General features: G+C 44.1%; 1 protein-coding gene across 5 annotated transcripts in view; it reads left to right on the forward strand.

Moving 5' to 3' along the window:
- The window catches only part of canx (calnexin), a 37,115-nt gene that overhangs the window by 11,279 nt on the left and 4,911 nt on the right, over positions 1 to 20,925 (forward strand). For all 5 annotated transcript variants that reach the window (XR_014553378.1, XM_083652103.1, XM_083652105.1 and 2 more), the window contains exons 3-14: positions 2,875 to 2,948; positions 4,972 to 5,030; positions 5,379 to 5,520; positions 7,429 to 7,510; positions 7,676 to 7,868; positions 12,938 to 13,127; positions 14,046 to 14,159; positions 15,149 to 15,305; positions 16,573 to 16,788; positions 18,994 to 19,113; positions 19,738 to 19,873; positions 20,610 to 20,749. Coding sequence is in view for 4 of the 5 variants with exons in the window: in XM_083652103.1 (XP_083508229.1) it covers positions 2,875 to 2,948; positions 4,972 to 5,030; positions 5,379 to 5,520; positions 7,429 to 7,510; positions 7,676 to 7,868; positions 12,938 to 13,127; positions 14,046 to 14,159; positions 15,149 to 15,305; positions 16,573 to 16,788; positions 18,994 to 19,113; positions 19,738 to 19,873; positions 20,610 to 20,749 (1,623 nt within the window). In the remaining variant the exon portion in view is untranslated. The remainder of the gene's footprint in view (positions 1 to 2,874; positions 2,949 to 4,971; positions 5,031 to 5,378; positions 5,521 to 7,428; positions 7,511 to 7,675; positions 7,869 to 12,937; positions 13,128 to 14,045; positions 14,160 to 15,148; positions 15,306 to 16,572; positions 16,789 to 18,993; positions 19,114 to 19,737; positions 19,874 to 20,609; positions 20,750 to 20,925) is intronic.

Genomic DNA, 20,925 nt, shown 5'->3' on the forward strand with positions numbered 1-20,925 from the left:
AAATGCATAATACATGATTTTTTGCCTTCAGAGGTATTTTTTTCACTTGTTACACAGGTATCGTGATGTATCGTCTTCCAATATATCGCAGTATCGCAGTATCGTGATATATCGTTATCGAGGGCCAAGTATCGTGACGATATCGTATCGTGAGCTACTCAGCGATTCCCACCCTTACCCCACACTACAGGATTTTCAAATCCTTGAAGATTATAAAAATCTTGAGAGCCCACACACTACAGGACAGAGAGAGCCGATTTTTTAACATTTCAATCTTGGGACACACACACAATCGCGTCTGTTCAAACGCAACCCCACACACTAGAAGATTATGCCGAAGATTCACATTGGAAGCAGGGCTCGACGTTAACTTTTAAAATGCCTATTCAGTGTGCGCACCGGGTGTAGTAGTAGTAATAATGATAATAATAATAATAATAATAATAATAATAATAATAATAATAATACATTTGCGTCATTTCGTTTTCTAAACAAATCTTATTTTTTGTTTTTATAATGCATTTGCACTGAAAGGATTTGTTTAACTAATATTTGCGCAGACAGCCGCGTCCATTCGGGGTGTAGGCCTACTGTGCACGGCCAGGCGAAAACCGTCTGTAGGTGCCTTGTGGAGGGGCGCGTCTGCTGATTAATTTTGACTCACTTTTCCGTGGGGACACTCGCCGATGCGGGAAGCTATGAGACCTAAGCGCTTGTTGTAGGCTACATGCTTTGCAGTATAGCATTAGTTTTCCGTCCCGTTCAAAGACGCACGGGTATTTCACCTCGATGACAATTTCCTCGTTCTTTGTTTCTGTGCGGGGCTGCGGGTGGACGTGGACCAGTTTATTTTGCGAAAAACTAATGGAAACGCAGCTACTACTGGCTCTCTGCTCAAGATGCAATCGCCTGTCGGGTTGTAAATATCTAACATGTTAGATATGGCCGATTCACAATCGGGAAGAGGCAGTCTTCCCGATTGTGAATCTTTGAACCCCACACACTACAGGATCATTTGGGAAGATTATCTGCCCGACGCGCTTCAAATCGGGAGCACCCCCGAGAAAATCGGGAGGGGGGAATCTTGGCCATAATCTTGCAAATTATCCTGTAGTGTGGGGTAGGCATTAGCTTACTACTCAACACTAGCAAGACGTGACCTCGTTATTTCTGTCCCTCCCAGGCCACCGTAAGCCATGTCAGATGTGACTGCTCCTTTAAAAAAAGACTCATCCTAAATATAAAGTCAGTTTTCTCATGGGCCACAGGCTCAGCAGGCAGAAGCAGATCAGTAAGACATAAACACATAGAGACACTGTGGAGCGCGTCATCATTCAGAAACCACGCCCAAAACGGGGGGAAACACAAACTCCCGTCCAATCCTGGCTATCTCCTATGTCACGTGCATGGTCGGGTGTTGCACAAAAAGATCATATATATACGGAAGATGAACACTCCAACTTACTTCATTGACAGCAACATCCATATTTTTCTTCTCACCAATTCTCAATGGCTTCCTTGTTTTGCTCAGGAGTACAAAAAAAAACTTTAACTGGCGATTTTTTACATTTGTTGTCTGCGCAGCCCCACCACACAACAGCTTTTAGCTATGTTTAATTCAAGGAAAATGACGCTGGTGTGTGGAAGTGAATGGAGAGCTTTCCCCCTGTGATGGGCGTGGCCTATTTCATGCAGTGTCTCTGTCAACACATCACTTTAATTGATCCCAGTGGGGAAATGGTCTCTTTGCTGCAGCAGAGGAACAGATATTAACGAGACTAATAAGCGTTTTAAACCATAACCAAACAAGTCATTACTGAACATAGGGACAATATTGCAATAACAATATTACGATCAATAAAAACAAAGCCTCTTCACAGACACATTAGCATGGTGAAGACTTGGCAGGCTAAGAGCTGATCCACAACATGCAGCGCTCAAACACCAGTGAACACAGATCATCAACAACATCAAGTGCACTTGGAAGGATGCGCTATAAGTACGCCTGGCGTTGCCAAGCAACCAAAGACAACAACTTGATGTGTTCTTTAGTAGTTATCTGAAATAATGGATTACCATCAGGGGTGAAGTCCTTATTCGTGGGGGCTTTCCGGCCTCGTTGAAGAGGCAGATGGCAGTTGGGAAGGAGCTGTTCTTGTGACGAGAGGTTCCGCTTCTGAAAAGGGAAAAGAAGTCCAAATTGAAGTGATGATTTGGGGTCAGAGGTCAGCGCTGTGTTCTGGAGCTGAAAAGGTTGAGGTTCACTGTGCTGCTGGTGATGCGTTTCATTGCAGCATGCACTCTATTCTACGTATATTGGGTGAAAGTACTTAGTGGTTGTAGATGTAATAACTAGTCAGAACCCTGAGACTTGACTTTAATTACAGGTGTATCAGTGTTGTTAATAACACACCTGCAGTCAGTATGGCTTTTTTAACACATCACCTGACTGAGCTTTTCTCTTCAACAGTGAACAGGAGAATAAAAGACTCCTCAATGACTTGAAATCTTGTGTTTGTTTGTAAGTGATGAGATTTGTTCCAGCGACCAGCAGACAACTGAATTTAACTTGTTTTCTGAATTTGTATGGAAAGATTTACCGTACTGTCATTTATTGAAGTTGAAATCAAACTCCTGATGCGCCAAGTTGATGTCCTATTAAAATCATTTTGCATTGAGAAGGCCTCGATGTTTAGTTTTCTTTAAAGATATGAAATTGATACTGGACTCTTGACTTGTTCTGACTTGACTTGCTGTTCTCCATTTAGACTTGAAGCTTGTGCCTCTAGACTCGGGACTGGAGCCCAGTTGACTTGGTCAGACGGTGGGTAAACCCAGCTGACTTGAGTCTTGTCACTTTCTCTTCCTGTCCAGGTGACCTACAAGGCTCCAGAGCCCATGGGGGAACACTTCTTCGCAGAGTCTTTTGACCGGGGGACACTAGACAGGTGAGCACACGTTTCGGGCCAGTCCAGGAAATAACAGGAAATGAATTTGATGTTTTCCAGGTCTTCAGAAGGAAAGGAACAAACAAAGATTTTTTTATAAAATCATGAAAAAAAACCACTCCTGTTTGGTACAGTTTGTCCTATCTGCAGACTGGCTGTTAGTTTATACTTTGGCCTACTGGTTGAGACTGTAACTCTGAAATGCAGAATATTAACCGTCTCACATCACCTGGTTCTCCAGCGGTACAGTGTCAGATTACATCTCATTTGCATATTTATTTTGATTGGAGACGTTTTACATTTTGAATTGCACGAGAGAAGAAAGCAACCCTGTTACTGTCTGAGGTCATTTTTCCATAACATCACTTTAACAGTGAGGAACATGTCAATGTTCCATAACATCCATCATTTATGGACGGCACGGTGGCTCAGTGGTTAACACTGTTGCCTCACAGCAAGAAGGTCCCGGGTTCGAACCCCGGTCCGTCCCAGGTCCTTTCTGTGTGGAGTTTGCATGTTCTCCCCGTGTCCGTGTGGGTTTTCTCCGGGTGCTCCGGTTTCCTCCCACCATCAAGAAAGACATGTATGTTAGGGTTAATACTCCTGTCAGTGCCCCTGACCAAGGTACTGGCAAAAGAACTGGAGTTGGTCCCCGGGCGCTGCACTGCGGCTGCCCACTGCTCCTAGTTCTAGGAAGGTTCCTAGTAGAGGATGGGTCAAATGCAGAGGATGAATTTCCCCAAGGGGATAAATAAAGGATAACTTAACTTAATCACTTTAACAGTGAGGAACATGTTAAAGCAGTGGAAATCATCCAGCTTTATTGCCCAATTATTTCATGAAGAAATGACCCTGGTGTGCTAATAACTGAATATGTTTATGATGCAAATTAATTTTTGTTCCAGAAATCATCTTGTTGGGTTAGAATTCTTCAAATTGGCTGTAATCTATCTCTTCCTGCTGATGTGCGATCTAACTTTATATTCATCTTTGGAGTGGAACGTAGTTGTTTGGAAGTGTTTCTGTTCACTGTTGGTTCAGTCAAGCGTGTTGGTGATTCTCAGTCCAAACCACATTGACACTTCTGTCAAGACAGAAGCAAAACTACACTCCTTACTGGAGGTTCCTCGCAGTGCCTTTAGTCCTTTACCAACCTCAGAACTGCAGAAAAAGCTTTTCAAAAAGTCTGAGGCTGTGGGCCTCCCCTCAAAGACGGCCCTTCCCCGTTTACTCGCTTCATACCAGAGGTGTGCTAAATTCCTTGGTGCCTATGGGATCATGGTTATGTTTAGAGATGAAACAATATGAACATTTCATATCACGATTATAGTGATGTGAAATTATCATGTTATCAGTATTGTATTCTTCAAATGTGCTGAAAATGTTCAAAAAGTACTAATAACCAAGTTTTATATTGAAAACTCAGACCCAAAAAGGATCGATACTCACCGAAATCATTTCTCCAAGGCTGCACGTCTGCATCTGGGAGACGGTTGCCAGCTTTGGTTGATGATGGACAGTATTTACCATGTTTTTCAAAGCGTACGGTTATCGTAAGAAATTGTATCACGGATATCGTAAGGACTTTTATCACGGTTATCATTAAAACGGGTTATCGTTTCATCCCTAGTTATGTTATTTGATCCCAAAAATGATTTGATCTTAACATTTGATTGAAGATGGCTTCAGACTATCAAAGAAAAGTCATTTATTTGTTTCCTGACACTTGTTTGTTTTCTGAAAGTGCCAACAACAGTAAAATTCACCAATAGTATCTCTGAACTATCTCTTTAATCAAATCACACACATTTAGGCTCTTCTGTGTGATCTCCTTTTGATAACTAATGTCATATTTCTTTCACTTCCATTCACTGAGCCTCCCCTGGAACTTGTTTGGAGCCCCCCTGGGGAGGCCCGCCTCCCCCATTGAAAAACCCCCCTGCTCTAGTCTAGAACATGTGGTTCTGTGTTGAGAACGTGGTGTGATGACATGTTGTCCTAACTGAAGTGTGTGTTGTTCCAGCTGGGTTCTGTCCAAAGCCAAGAAGGAAGACACCGATGAGGAGATCGCCAAGTATGACGGTACGTCCACCTCAGAGCGTGTACGTCTTAGAAACACACGTCCACCTCAGAGCGTGTACGTCTTAGAAACACACGTCCACCTCAGAGCGTGTACGTCTTAGAAACACACGTCCACCTCAGAGCGTGTACGTCTTAGAGACACACGTCCACCTCAGAGCGTGTACGTCTTAGAGACACACGTCCACCTCAGAGCGTGTACGTCTTAGAGACACACGTCCACCAGAGCGTGTACGTCTTAGAGACACACGTCGTCCCTGGTCCCCACGCATGGCTTCAATAAATGCATTCCACGCCATAATATTCTCTAATTTAGCACCATATTGGGTTTGTTGTTGTTGTTGTTGACAGGTGTGTGGGCAGTGGAGGAGATGACAGACAGTAAGCTCCCAGGAGATAAAGGTTTGGTTCTGAAGTCTAAAGCCAAACATCACGCCATCTCCGCCCAGCTGCTCCGCCCATTCATCTTCGACACCAAGCCACTCATCCTCCAGTAAGACATGCACACTCACACACACACGCGTGCGCACACACACACACACACACACGTGCACACACACACACGCACACGCACGCACACACACACACACACACACACACACACACACACACACACACGTGCGCGCACACACACGCATGCGCGCACACACACATGTGAAATAACAATCTTGTCCCTACAAATTCACTCCTAGCCTGGTAAAAACCATCCTGATCACATGACCTCACATTCTGTTTGGCTGGAAGTATCCGCCCACAGGAGGTTCCTGGAATTACAATGTAACCGGCTAATCAGCCCCCCCCCCCCCTGGCAAAACAGTAATGGCGTCTCCCAAAGCAATCAGTGGTAACGTTAACGTTAGTAGAGTAAACACAGCCCTAAGTGCCCTTATTGCAGAAATACTCAATAACCACAATTGAACAAGAACAACAGTATGTATCAGCTGAGTTAAAAAAAACAAACCGATTCGGGTTGGATTTAGCAATGCTGATCTAAAATCATGTGACTCATGACCCGTCTCTGACCTAGTTCCGGTGTCCGCCTGTTGCTGCTTTAGTCTTCTGACATTAAATGCTGTTGTAGTGAAGCATCGTTGTAGACTACCGTACTTTGCTCTGTGCTGTAATGTCAAATCATCTACCAGCTCTCACATCCGCCTGAAGAGCTCGTTACAATATCTCCTACCAGCTCTCACAACCTCCTGAAGAGCTCGTTACAATATCTCCTACCAGCTCTCACAACCTCCTGAAGAGCTCGTTACAATATCTCCTACCAGCTCTCACAACCTCCTGAAGAGCTCGTTAAAATATCTCCTACCAGCTCTCACAACCTCCTGAAGAGCTCATTACAATATCTCTACCAGCTCTCACAGCCTCCTGAAGAGCTCGTTACAATATCTCTACCAGCTCTCACAGCCTCCTGAAGAGCTCGTTACAATATCTCTACCAGCTCTCACAGCCTCCTGAAGAGCTTGTTACAATATCTCTACCAGCTCTCACAACCTCCTGAAGAGCTCGTTACAATATCTCTACCAGCTCTCACAACCTCCTGAAGAGCTCGTTACAATATCTCTACCAGCTCTCACAGCCTCCTGAAGAGCTCGTTACAATATCTCTACCAGCTCACACAACCTCCTGAAGAGCTTGTTACAATATCTCCTACCAGCTCTCACAGCCTCCTGAAGAGCTCGTTACAATATCTCCTACCAGCTCTCACAACCTCCTGAAGAGCTCGTTACAATATTTCTACCAGCTCTCACAACCTCCTGAAGAGCTCGTTACAATATCTCTACCAGCTCTCACAGCCTCCTGAAGAGCTCATTACAATATCTCCTACCAGCTCTCACAACCTCCTGAAGAGCTCGTTACAATATCTCTACCAGCTCACAGCCTCCTGAAGAGCTCATTACAATATCTCCTACCAGCTCTCACAACCTCCTGAAGAGCTCGTTACAATATCTCTACCAGCTCTCACAACCTCCTGAAGAGCTCGTTATGATTTGACAAAATTTGATTCCTCAAATCCAGCCGGAGACCTGACGTTATCTGACTGATCCTCAGTCACTCTCACTGTACCAGACTCTTAACTGGCAGAAATGGCTCTCTCTGTCTCTCAATCACTCAGTATAGTAATACTGATCTGTCTGTCTCTCTCCCTCCCTGTCTGTCTCTCTCTCCCCTCTCTCTCTCTCTCTCTCTCCTCTCTCTCCCCTCTCTCTCCCCTCTCTCTCTCTCTCCCCTCTCCCCTCTCTCTCCCCTCTCTCTCTCTCCCCTCTCTCTATCTCTCTCTCCCCTCTCTCTCTCTCCCCTCTCTCTCTCTCTCCTCTCCTCTCCTCTCTCTCTCTCTCTCTCCCCCCTCTCTCTCTCTCCCTCTCTCTCTCTCTCTCTCTCTCTGTCTCTGTAGGTATGAGGTGAACTTCCAGACTGGTATAGATTGTGGCGGTGCCTACGTCAAGCTGCTGACTCAGACTCCAGACCTGGACCTGGTCAGACTCTCTGCATATTCATATTACATTATTATAACAACCGCCAATGTCCTAACCACTTAGTAACTAACTGGTCTAAATGTAGTCAAGATTTTTTCCTTTGGATGTAATTGAACCCTGTGTGTGTGTGTGTGTGTGTGTGTGTGTGTGTGTGTGCGCCCATAGGACCAGTTTGTGGATAAGACTGGGTACACCATCATGTTCGGACCAGATAAATGTGGAGAGGATTACAAGCTGCACTTCATCTTCAGACACAAAAATCCCAAAACCGGAGAGTACGAAGAGAAACACGCCAAGAAGCCCGACGCCGACCTGAGAGGCTACTACACCGACAAGAAGACTCACCTCTACACACTGGGTATGACTCACACACACCTCTACACACTGGGTATGAGTCACACACTAATACACACCCCACTACACACTGGGTGAGACACACACACTAATACACACTGGGTGAGACACACACACTAATACACACCCCACTACACACTGGGTATGAGTCACACACTAATACACACTAGGGATGTCACGATACCAAAATTATGAGTTCGATACCGATACCTGCCTAAATATCTCGATACCGATACTGAAACGATACCACGGCAAAAAACTAAAACATCAGGAAAAGTAGTGGAATAAATAGAGGGGACAAAACATGGAACTTAAAACTTATTTTATTGATTTAACAAGGTAATGCACAGCCATGTAGTCATTTTACTACATGCTGGTAGTACTGCCACCACGTGTGGCGCTGAACATGCTAGAACTTTTATTATCTAGTGTAAAATTAACATAATCTCTCCTGTAAACATATTTTAAAGGAATGTGAACCGTTTAAACTTATAAATAATATAAATAAAATATATTTTCACACAGCTGCTAGACTATTATAGCTATTTGTTTTAACAAAAAAAAGTACTCTGTACTTGCAGCTCCTGAGCTTTATGTTTAAAAAAATAAAAATGTGTTCACATCAATAGAAATATTTTTGTCACAGTGACAGAACGTGGATATTATGAAAACCAGAACATGTTTAGTTCTCTTTTGTTCTTATTCTCTCTGACTTATTCTCTGGACAGTTCTTTGGCCACTTTAAGGTTCTTAGCCAGGAAAACAAGTGTCTCAACGTGCTCCTCAGTCAGCCTAACCCGTTTAGGACTGCAGATGTTGCCTGATGTGCTGAACACTCGTTCTGAAGCACAGCTTGAGGCTGGAATGCAAAGGTACTGTCTTGCAAAATGTGCAAGAGTTGGCAGGGTGGCTGCATGGTTCTTCCACCAGGTGAGTGGGTCTTCCTCAGCATGTAGCTCTTGCATTTGTTTGTACAACACAAATTCAGTTGTAAGTTGGTCAGCCCGGGATGTGGGAGGATCATCATCTGCCCACCCCTCAGCCCCACTTGCCTCCCCCTCTGCCTCCTCCCTTTTCTTTTCTGATGTGATGCTGGACAGCAGGCTTTTCAAGTTTGCTTTTCTTTTCTTTTTTGCCCCTCCTTGATCTTCATGTTGCTGCTGCTCTGCTCCTTGGCCCTGCTTCTGTAGTGGTGGAAGCTCACCAGATTTCTGCAAAAGTATTGCCTTCACCTCTTCCTCCATGGTAACAAAAGTGTCCTTAAATCGTGGGTCCAGGAATGTGGCAGTGTTAAGGACAGTGTCCAGCAGGCTGATGTCATCATATCTTTCTGTGAAGTCTGATCTTATTGTGTCTTTCATTTCACGTGAAAGATTGCTTTCTCCATCCTCCACTGTCAGGCAGGACAATATTTTCCATTTCAGGGGCAGCACGGAAGACAGTGTGGGGTCCTTCTCTCCACTTAATGCATCTGTGAAGCTGCTTAGAGGGCTTAGGGCTTCTCTAACAGTCTCTAAGTTTGCCATGTCTGAATCTTTAGGCATCAGATGCCACTTGTTTCGATTTTCAGCCAAAACAGCACAGACAGGTTGTTGCTGTTCACAGAATCTGTCCACCATGTCAAAGGTGGAGTTCCAGCGTGTAGGCGAATCGTGAATGAGCTTATGGGGTTCTTTCATCAAGGTCATCTGTTTGTCCTTCAAGCTCCTCATCATTTTATTTGACCTGGAAAAGGCAGACACGGTTTTCCGGAGCCTGGACAAGGATGTTGAGACACGGTCCAGGGCTAGAGCCTTGCCTACAGCCAGATGAAGGTTATGTCCAAAACACGGTATCCAGGTGTAGCTCTCAAATGCCTTAATGTTGTTAGAGGCATTGTCAGTGGTTATCCCGGCCATTTTTGACAGGTCCAGTCTCCAATTGAAAGACACAATCTCCTCCAGGGCTTCATGGAGACACTCTGCAGTATGATCAGAGTGTAAAGCTGAACATCCTAAACACCAGGACTGTGTTTCCCAGGATTCAGTTATGTACTGGATTGTGACTGCCATGTATGCATCAACTGCCCTGCTCGTCCAGATGTCAGTGGTACAAGCGAAGGAAGGCTGGCTGCTGAGTTGTGCCTCAATAACCTTCCTGGTCTCAGTGTACAGCTTTGGGATTTCAGTATCCATGAAATAATTTCTCCCAGGCATGTCGTATCGTCTGTCCAACTGCTGCACAAGGTTCCGGAATCCACTTTTCTCAACTGTATATATTGGCACTTGATCAAGACAGATAAACTCAGCTACTGCTCTGTTCAATTTTTTTGCTTCTCTTGAGTCACCATCATACTTTCTGCACTGCCCAAACAAAGCTGGGAGGGAAGGCTGCCTTGACTGGGTTGGTGCTGATTCTGGCTGTTTGCGTGTCTGTGCCTGTGGGGGGTAGGGATGGATACATTAGATTACATTATGCTAATGTTTAAATTTTTCAGTTTGATATCATTGTCATTTTTATATCTAATTTACTCGATTAAAAAAAAAAACTCTGCCAAGGTGTGTTCAGTCTACTTTAGTGTAGTGTGCCTGTGCTGTAGTGTAGCCTATGTGGGTTAATAATCCTGGGTTTAAGCTTCATTAACATTAAGTGCCAGATTTATGGTTAATTTAGTAATATATATTATTTTCACACATAAATGTAGGCTATTGAAATGTAGGCTTATTATGTGGTGTACCCCCCCCCCCAATACATGTAGGCTAGGTGTTTTTTACAATTAATTCGTATATCATTAATAATTGGGATTATTGTAAATATTAGGATAGGTGACATCAGATGACTGCTTACCATGTAAAAGCTTTAATAACACTGGCATTGAGGACCATAGTGTTATTAAATATTGTACATGGTATGCAGTCATCTGATGTCCCCTCCCCTAAACGTTACATGTCATGACTTGCTCCTTCCTTGGCAGAGATCTGTGCTCGAGCACATTGCCTCGTGTTTTACTGTAAACGAGTAGGCTATTGTGACAAGCGAACTTTTTCAGTGAAACAAGTTCGCTTGTCACACAATACTCGTTGGACTTATTTGAGGGCATGTATGTTTATCGTTCACGTTCGCTAACCTGTCGGTCTTTAAACTCTTTGAACAGGTCGGGGTGCCTGTCGGCAAGATGTTTAGCCAGGTTCGATGTGTTTGATCCTTTCGCTTGCGTCACGTTGAAGCACCTTTTACACACTGGTTTGGATGTGTCCACGGGCTTGCCTTCGCTGTCGGCAACGTAAGCAAAATATTTCCATATTTCGCTTCGTGCATCTGCTTTTTCTACAAGCGTTGGTCGGCTTGCAAGACTAGAAGAAGCCGCTGCCATTTTCGCTGCGTCTGTCCTGTGTGTCGGGGTGCTGTAGTGAGGACTGAACGACTGTGGCCAGAGAGCGAGCAGAGAGGGAAGAGAGGAAAGTCGACACGCCCCCACATGAAGCAGACAGAGTCAGAGACGAGCTTTTTTTCACTTTTCACGAGTCACCATTGGTTCAAGGCAAGGCTGTGTTGCCTTCACGTGAGGTGGGAGACAGGCTCTCAACTGTAATGCCGCTGTGTCTCTCTCCTCCGCTAACAAACACCACGGTCGCACACTGACGCAACCCATGACATTTTTTTAAGTATCGGTACTAAATTAACGTGGTATAGTATCCTTTTTAACGGCAGGGAACCGCGGTACCATACTAATACCGGTATACCGTGCAACCCTAACACACACCCCACTACACACTGGGTATGAGTCACACACTAATACACACCCCTCTACACACTGGGTGAGACACACACACTAATACACACTGGGTGAGACACACACACCTCTACACACTGGGTGAGACACACACACTAATACACACTGGGTGAGACACACACACTAATACACACCCCACTACACACTGGGTGAGACACACACACTAATACACACACCTCTACACACTGGGTGAGACACACACACTAATACACACTGGGTGAGACACACACACCTCTACACACTGGGTGAGATACACACACAAATACACACACCTCTACACACTGGGTGAGACACACACACAAATACACACACCTCTACACACTGGGTGAGACACACACACTAATACACACCCCACTACACACTGGGTGAGACACACACACTAATACACACCCCACTACACGCTGGGTGAGATACACACTCCACTACACACTGGGTGAGACACACACTAATACACACTCCACTACACACTGGGTATGACTCACACTAATACACACTCCACTACACACTGGGTGAGACACACACACAAATACACACACCTCTACACACTGGGTAAGACACATACACACCTTGACACACTGGTGTGTGGTGTTTGCAGTGTTGAAGGCAGGACCGTTCCCTCCACAGAGGCACAGCATGTATGGTCAATACAGTAACAGTGTGGTGTCTGCGTCCAGCACAGAGTTTACATGAAGACAAGACTTCCTTAGTAATGAAGTAACATAACAAGCATTAGCCAATCACCTGTCAGTTTACATGAAGAGAAGACTTCCTTAGTAATGAAGTAACATAACAAGCATTAGCCAATCACCTGTCAGTTTACATGAAGAGAAGACTTCCTTAGTAATGAAGTAACATAACAAGCATTAGCCAATCACCTGTCAGTTTACATGAAGAGAAGACTTCCTTAGTAATGAAGTAACATAACAAGCATTAGCCAATCACCTGTCAGTTTACATGAAGAGAAGACTTCCTTAGTAATGAAGTAACATAACAAGCATTAGCCAATCACCTGTCAGTTTACATGAAGAGAAGACTTCCTTAGTAATGAAGTAACATAACAAGCATTAGCCAATCACCTGTCAGTTTACATGAAGAGAAGACTTCCTTAGTAGTGAAGTAACATAACAAGCATTAGCCAATCGGCCTCGGAACAGACCGCCGTATTTGCGGAGACCTCTGGAGTTCCATGTTTTGAGAGGAGCGTGGAGCCGCACTGTGCAGTCAGCATAGAGGAACTTGATGCGTTTGTGTGTTGTTCTATTCGGGGAGGTTTGCTGAAGCTCTGCTGTGTGTCTCTTCAGTGTTGAATCCAGACAGCAGCTTTGAGGTGCTGGTGGACCAGACTGTGGTGAACAGTGGCAGCCTGCTGACAGACGTCACGCCCGCGGTCAACCCCACCGCTGAGATCGAAGACCCCGACGACCACAAGCCGGACGACTGGGACGAGAGGCCCAAGATCCAGGACCCCGACGCCGCCAAGCCTGAAGACTGGTCAGTACAGCGCAGCGTTAGCATAGCACCGCAGCCATAGCATGGCTTTGTGTCAACATCGTTTTCTACAAGTTTTTTTTTTCTTTCTTTTTTTGTAAAAAGTTGTTCAGCAATACATTGTTTAAATGCAATACAGTAAAGATAAAGTAGTCAATAACAGTCAAGTACATATAAGATTACAACAGACATACAAATGAATCTACACAAGAGGTAGAAGAAACCTTTCAAAAGGTTTGCTTATGCAGGTAATCCTAAAAGGTTTGCATAACTTAATATTTTATTTTATTTATTACAGGTTTTTAAATGTGACAGTTTGAAAATATATGCTTCGATCTGTTTGTTTAAACGTAATATAAGATGGTAATTTAAGGATTTAATTTTGTAAATATAGAATTTGACTAAGATCATGAGCAAATTAATAATATATATTGTTAATTGCTGGAGAAGTTATAATTGTTGAAAATTAAGAATAATTCATGTTCTTTAAGTCAAATGTCCTTCCCAAAATCAGTCCATAACATTGTGACATGTACACATTGAATAAACACATGTTCTAACATTTCCACCATATTATTGCAAAAGGAGCATGTGTCTTCTACACTAGGAATACATTTGACAAAAATAATAGTTTATTGGGTCCATGTTCTACCATCAAGAGTCTGGTTCTGTCATGTTCTACCATCAAGAGTCTGGTTCTGTCAATTTATGCATGGTTTTCACAGAGTTTTGTGTGAGGCTGTGGTTAACAGTGGACACCTCTTAGCTGCCCTCTTGGGACTTACTGCTTCATTTGAAACCTCGCTTATTGGATTAGCAAACACTGCAACAGGAAGTAAGCTAGGGTCAATTAAGAATGTTTATGTTCAGTTAAAACTAGGATTGTTTTTGAATGTTCTTCTTCTCTGTCTGTGTGTTTAGGGACGAGGACGCCCCCGCTCAGATCTCAGATGAAGACGCGGTGAAACCAGACGGCTGGCTGGACGACGAGCCCGAGTACATCGGAGACCCCGACGCTGTGAAGCCCGACGACTGGTACGTGCACACACGCACACACACACTAGGGGTGTCACTCACAACGACTGGTACGTGTACGTGCACACACACACACACACTAGGGGTGTCACTCACGACTGGTACGTGCACACACACACACACACTAGGGGTGTCACTCACAACGACTGGTACGTGCACACACACACACACACACACACTAGGGGGGTCACTCACAACGACTGGTACGTGCACACACACACACACACACACACACTAGGGGTGTCACTCACAACGACTGGTACGTGCACACACACACACACACTAGGGGTGTCACGGTACGTGTATTCAAAGACAGACTGAGCCCAACTGGAAATCCGGTGTAAAATCTGGGGGGAAAGTCTTGTAGTGTAAACTAGGCATTAGGTGTGACAATGCCTTAAGTCACACTACAAGAGGTAAAGATGGCCCTTCGTCGTTCCTGACGGTCATATTTGGGCAAATTGTTTTAATATTGGGCACAGGATCAAGAACGTAAAAACATATGGCCTAAAAACAAAATTAACAGGTCAAAAAGGGCAAAGTAAAACTAGACATTACTGCAGGAGCAGCTTGCAGTAAGAACTTCAGATAGAGCATGTTTAAAACTGGACAGAGGAATGGAAGAGACCAGTTTTAAACGGGACTGCAGGTCGTTCCACGACCAGGGACCAAAGTAGGAGAGACTCTTTTTTCCAGATTCTGTTCGCATATTTGGCACTTTGAATTTCAACCAGCTATTTGATCTTAGGTTATAGGAGTTGTTTATCGCTACAAACATACAGCAGATGTATGAGGGTAGTCTGCCGGAGACACTGATTGGCTGATATAAAAAATAATATAATTATTTATTATTATTATTTGTTTTTATTATTATTATTTTTGTGCCTTTACTAGACAGATGGGAAAGACTGGGCAAGAGAGACAAATATCTAACTCTCTAAATTAATTGATTCTTTCTGTCCTGGTCTGCCTGCTTGCCCGTCCATCAGGGATGAGGACATGGATGGTGAATGGGAAGCCCCGCAGGTCCCCAACCCGGCCTGTGAGTCCGCCCCCGGCTGTGGCGCCTGGCAGCGACCCATCATGGACAACCCCGCCTACAAGGGCAAGTGGAAGTCACCCATGATCGACAACCCCAACTACCAGGTGAGCCCGTGGGCCCCGCCCACATTCACACACACACACACACACACACACACACACACACACACACACACACACACACCAGCTAGAGACACAGAAGCACATTGAATATTTTGTCAAAAACTTCTTCATTGGCCTCATGTTTCGTTACAATGCCATTATAAAACGATTATTGGTGCATGTTGACGTCCTTTTTTTTCTATACGTGATTTATTCGTTCTCACTGTGACAACTTGCTACTTTTTTAAACTGTAAAAAATAAAATTTTAAATGTACATAAACATTAAATCAAAACGTGTTTGCAACTACTGCCTTTTTTGACGATAACTACCAGATACATACATACATGGGTGTATTGACAAGATAACTAGCATAGGTGTGGTTCCTGGGTGCTGCACGGCGCTGGTGGTTGAGTTCAGACTTTTTGGTTCCATCAACATCATGTTATTAAGTAACAATTTGAAAATAGATTTTTCACATTTGTAAATGGCTTCAGAAGTACTATCCATGTGCACATCACGATGCATCCTTAGAATCGAGACATTTCCACACCTGTAGTAACTTTGTTTTAAAGGTGAAAGGTCATGCTGTTTACTGCTGTTTTAGGTTTGAGATCAGCAAAATAAGAAATAAGAAAAAAAAACACTAGAGTCCACACTGGACCTCCAGAGTGAGGGATCTTCCACACCACCAGATAGAAACACACAGATTCTACTGTTTTGGAAATATCACTGGTCAATATATTTTGTGTGTAATACTTTTGATTCATCATACAACCCTATGTCCATCTCTTTATGGTTCTACAGTATGGACATTAAGGACAGTAGATGGATATTAAATAGTATAAATTGGTTGTTAAGGCAAAACTCTTCTTCTATTGGCTTTCCGGCAGACTGGATGCCTTGTGGCACATTGCTGCCTCTCACAGTTGGATGGTCTCACTCTAGACCTGGTTCTTCTTCTTCTTCTTTCAAGTTTCCAGTGTTTCTCACACCTCCTCAATCTTGGCTGTTGCGCCTCGTCTCATGTTCTTCCGCTCCTCATCCCTCCTGAGCAACACGCCTTCACCTTCGTGTGAAGGGCTCCTCCGTTAAGAATCCTTCCTCTCACTATCAACTCCCAGGAGCTCTTCACATCAACCCAAGCCAAAACTCTGAACCTTTTTCTTTATTTTTTATATACCAAAGTAACCCTTGAAGCGGGGGCAGTTGGTGCAAGTTGTGTTTTGGTGCAGTTTGACAGAGCGATGTGTGCATGTGTTTGTCTGCAGGGTGTCTGGAAGCCCAGGAAGATCTCCAACCCGGAGTTCTTCGAGGACCTGCACCCGTTCAGGATGAGCTCCTTCAGCGCCGTGGGGCTGGAGCTCTGGTCCATGTCCTCCAACATCTTCTTCGACAACTTCTTCATCACCAACGACCGCCACACGGCGGAGCGCTGGGCCACCGACGGCTGGGGTCTGAAGAAGGCTGCGGAGGGTGCCGCCGAGGTGGGTGGAGGCGGAGCCAAGGCTTCAGAAGCCCAAACTGCTCCTGGGGGGGGCGGGATTTAGGAAGGTGTAGGAGTGATACTCTCCATGTCTTTAAAGCTGCAATGTATAATAATTAGCCAAACCAATAGGGGGCAGCATTTCACCTCCTACCACTCTCCATATTATAGACTGTTAGTGTTTACACACACAGCATTGTGTTGCGAGGGAGCAGTTTGGAACGTAGCTTATGTCCCGTCAGTTATTGTACTAACAAACACTGCAACAGGAAGTAAGCTGGGGGGCAGTTTAGAATGTTTCTGTTGTCGAGTTGAAACGGTCTATAGGAAAACAATGCACACTTTGTTTATTTAAAAGGATCCCCGTAAGCTGACGCCTAGACAACTGCTCCTCTTCCTGGGGTCCAAGACAACGATACACATTAGAGACAAACATGACAGACGAAGAATAAAACAAAATGACAGAACAGAATAAAATGCAATTTTAAATAAAATGGAATAAAATTAAAATAAGAATTAAAGAAAAGAAAAAGAAACGCGAATAAAAAGCTAAGTCTAAAAACTAAGACAAAACAGTATTACAATCATAAGAAACGGACTAAAACACTAATCTCTATTTGAGTGTAAGTAGGATCTGAGCTTCCAGCTTTTCTTTGCTTTTAGCTAGACGAAGAATCCAAATGAGCCTGACATGGTTTGAAAGCTACAGGCAGGCCAGGGTACTGCACCCAAATCTGTATTCATCACATTATTTAAGAGATACGCCAGCTTTTTGGGAGTTTCGTCCATCTGCCATATCGCACACACATAACCAAGATACACAATACCTTTACCGTCTCTCTCCATACAGTATACAGTGAGCTACACTCGTCCACTTAGTTAGTATTGGGGGGAAACGGTACAGCCGTTCAGTCACCAAAAAGCTCTACGTACATGTTGTGAATCGGGTACTCACCACGCAATGAAATATTAACCCATAGTTACGTGAAACGTCATTTTCGCAGTAAATCCCCACACCAAGTTAATTCCTGGTTTGCCTGTAAACGGCACTTCCACTGTACACATCGCATGCGCTGTGCCGCGCATGCCTGGCGGCCATGTTTAGAAAGTAATTCCCGCTATTTACCTTTAAAAAAAAAAAGATCATTTCTCCTCATTTTGGATTCATATTTCATCGCGTGGGGAGTACCCGATTCACAACATGTACATAATTGTAGCTAATTTCATTTTCAATTTCAATTCTCTCTGCAACACAGAGACTATAAGCCGCACCGGTGTATAAGCCGCACCTTCAAAGTTGACTATTTTTTTCTTATATAAGCCGCACCGGACTATAAGCCGCGGGTGTTTTAATGGTATTTTTTTTTGTTTTTTTGTTTTAGTTTTGTTTTAATGTTTAATTACCATATGTAAGGGTTCATGCACAGAGGGGATTGTAGAGGAAGCTCCCATTTATTAACATTTCAACAAAACAACATAACACAACACCACCTGTGTTGTTTTTTACAGTGCACACAGTGTCATACAGTGTCATACAGTGTGGTGAAAAGAGGGCAAGAGAGGAAATTAAAACTTATTATAGTTATATAGGATTTATAGTTAGAAAGAGTGCTAAAAAAGAGAGATTTTTTTTTTTTTTTTTTTTTTTTTTTTTTTTTTTTAATCCATAGATAAGCCGCACCGTTATATAAGCCGCAGGGGCCAAAAAAGGCCAAAAACGGGAAAAAAGGTGCGGCTTATAGTCCGGAATTTACGGTAATGTAAAGCTGTGTGTCTGTCTCTGCAACACAGTCTCGTGGGATTTGGCAACAGGCGCTCACTTTGGCAGGGAGCGATTAGCTAAAGCTACATGTGAAGTTCCTTGATGTAGGAGCTAAATCTGTGGTTGGAAAACATTTTGGTTTGTGTGGAGTTTGGGAACTCAAGATATCTAGCTCAAGTTAGCTTGCTAGGTCAGCACTGACCCTGCATCACCAGGCTCTCTCTCTCACAACACTTCAAGAGGGAGAGGTGACCACGCCCTTTTAGGAGACCGGCAGAGAACCATTTCTTATTATGGGCGGAGCCTGCAGAGGGGTGTCTCTCTCTATATTAAAGGTCTCTGTTTACATCAAGCAGAAACATTTTTGGATACGAGTGGAAAATATATAATAATAATACTAATAGTGTATTAATGTGAATATGTTGTGTGCTTCCTGTCTGTTAGCCTGGGCTGACCACTCAGATGCTGAATGCAGCAGAGGAGCGTCCGTGGCTCTGGGTGGTTTACGTTCTGACCGTGGCTCTGCCAGTCATCCTCATCATCGTCTTCTGCTGCACGGGCAAGGTGAGAGACACACACACACACACTGACACAAGCACACTGTCTCACACAGACACACACACACACACACACACAGTCTTACTTGGGTCATTTTTGGGGTATTTACATAGACTGTGCAAAAAGTAGACGGGGACACGCACATCCAAGCTAGGCCACACTGGGCCTGGGTGCTGGATCAAAAGGTTTTTTCACTGTATTTACATAGACTTACATGGATTTCCTGGAGACTTAACCTAACCCTGACCATAACAGTACTGGCCTAACCTTAACCACTGACCCAAAAATCAGCTCTTTAACAACTGGGTGCGGCTTTGGTCCCCAATTGCGCGCACACCATCTCCAATCAGCTGCTCTTAAAGTCGCGTGTGTGGATGGAAACATGAATCATCCTGGAGGGAAATGCAGCAACAAACTTGAGAAACAACAAACACGATATGAAAAGCTGTAAGAAATCAATGAAAACACATATTGGCCATAATGTCACGTTAGCGGCTGTTTCACACATCAGGTTATCGTAGTGGGAACACGGATAGCCTTCAACATGGTTTCCTTTGAGTCTTAAAAACAAAACGAGTTGAGGTGTTAAAAACGTTGCTTGTCCTTTGTGCGTTGTTTCCATACTTGCAGAAGAAGAGCGAAGCCCCAGCTGCAGCAGCTGCTGAGTACAAGAAGACCGATGAGCCTCAGCCTGACGTGAAGGAAGAGGAGGGTGAAGAGGAGGAGGAGGAGGAGAAGCCAGAGGAGGAGAAGAAGAGCAGTCCAGGTAGGGATGTCACCATACTAGAAGTTGGATACCACACTATCACAGCAGATTGGCCCTGCTCTAGTCATCAGCCTATCAGAACACAGCAGATTGGCCCTGCTCTAGTCATTAGCCTATCGGAACACAGCAGATTGGCCCTGCTCTAGTCATTAGCCTATCAGAACACAGCAGATTACACCTGCTCTAGTCATCAGCCTATCAGAACATTTTGAGCTTGTTGAAGCTACACATACCCACCAATGATATGGAGAGAAAAAATTAACTACTGCTGGTATCCATACTGTTACAAATGAGTATTGTTTCCATTTCAAATGTTTAGGATTGATAGTTATCGAGACTATCGATACCTGTTGCAAATGAATATTGTATCATTTAGAATTTTTTGTACTGATACTTATCGATACTATCGATACTTTTGACAACCCTAAGTCCAGGTCTCAACTCCTTCTCATCCGCTTATTAGTGGAGACCTGCTCTGGTCTAATAAACTATTAGTCATGTGATTCCCTCTAATCTGGGGGTCCGTAGGCCCCCCCCCCCAAATCCCTAAATCCAGGGATGCAAACTAGTCACTTTTAGGTGACATTCACCTTTTTAATCCCAAAATAGGGCAGTGAAGTGAGTGGTTTTGTCTCTGCCCTCGTGTCTGTCACCTTCTTCACTCTCCATGAGTTTGTGTGCCTGTAAGTGTGTCTCACTCACTGACCCTCTGATGGAGTGAACTTTGTGCTTTCAGCTGCAGCAGCAGCAGCTGCAGAGGAAGAGGAGGACGAGGAGGAGGAGGAGGAGGAGGAGAAGAAGAGTGATGCAGAGGAGAGTCCTAAAGAGGAAGAGGAGGCAGAGAAGGAGGAAGAGAATGAGGCCACGTCTGAAGAGGTGAGGGCTCAAACAAACTCCACTAACTATTCAACAGAATGTCACAAGGATACACCACTTCAGCCATATTTGCATAATGTTGTATTTGTACTGTTCATAATGTGTAATAAAACAGCAGATTCAGCCTTTATTCTGCAGTAGCCTTTGCATGCTTTGTGCTGACTGTGTTGTTCATC

The sequence above is a fragment of the Poromitra crassiceps genome (assembly GCF_964638095.1).
Source record: "Poromitra crassiceps genome assembly, chromosome: 15".
Classification (NCBI taxonomy): domain Eukaryota; kingdom Metazoa; phylum Chordata; class Actinopteri; order Beryciformes; family Melamphaidae; genus Poromitra; species Poromitra crassiceps.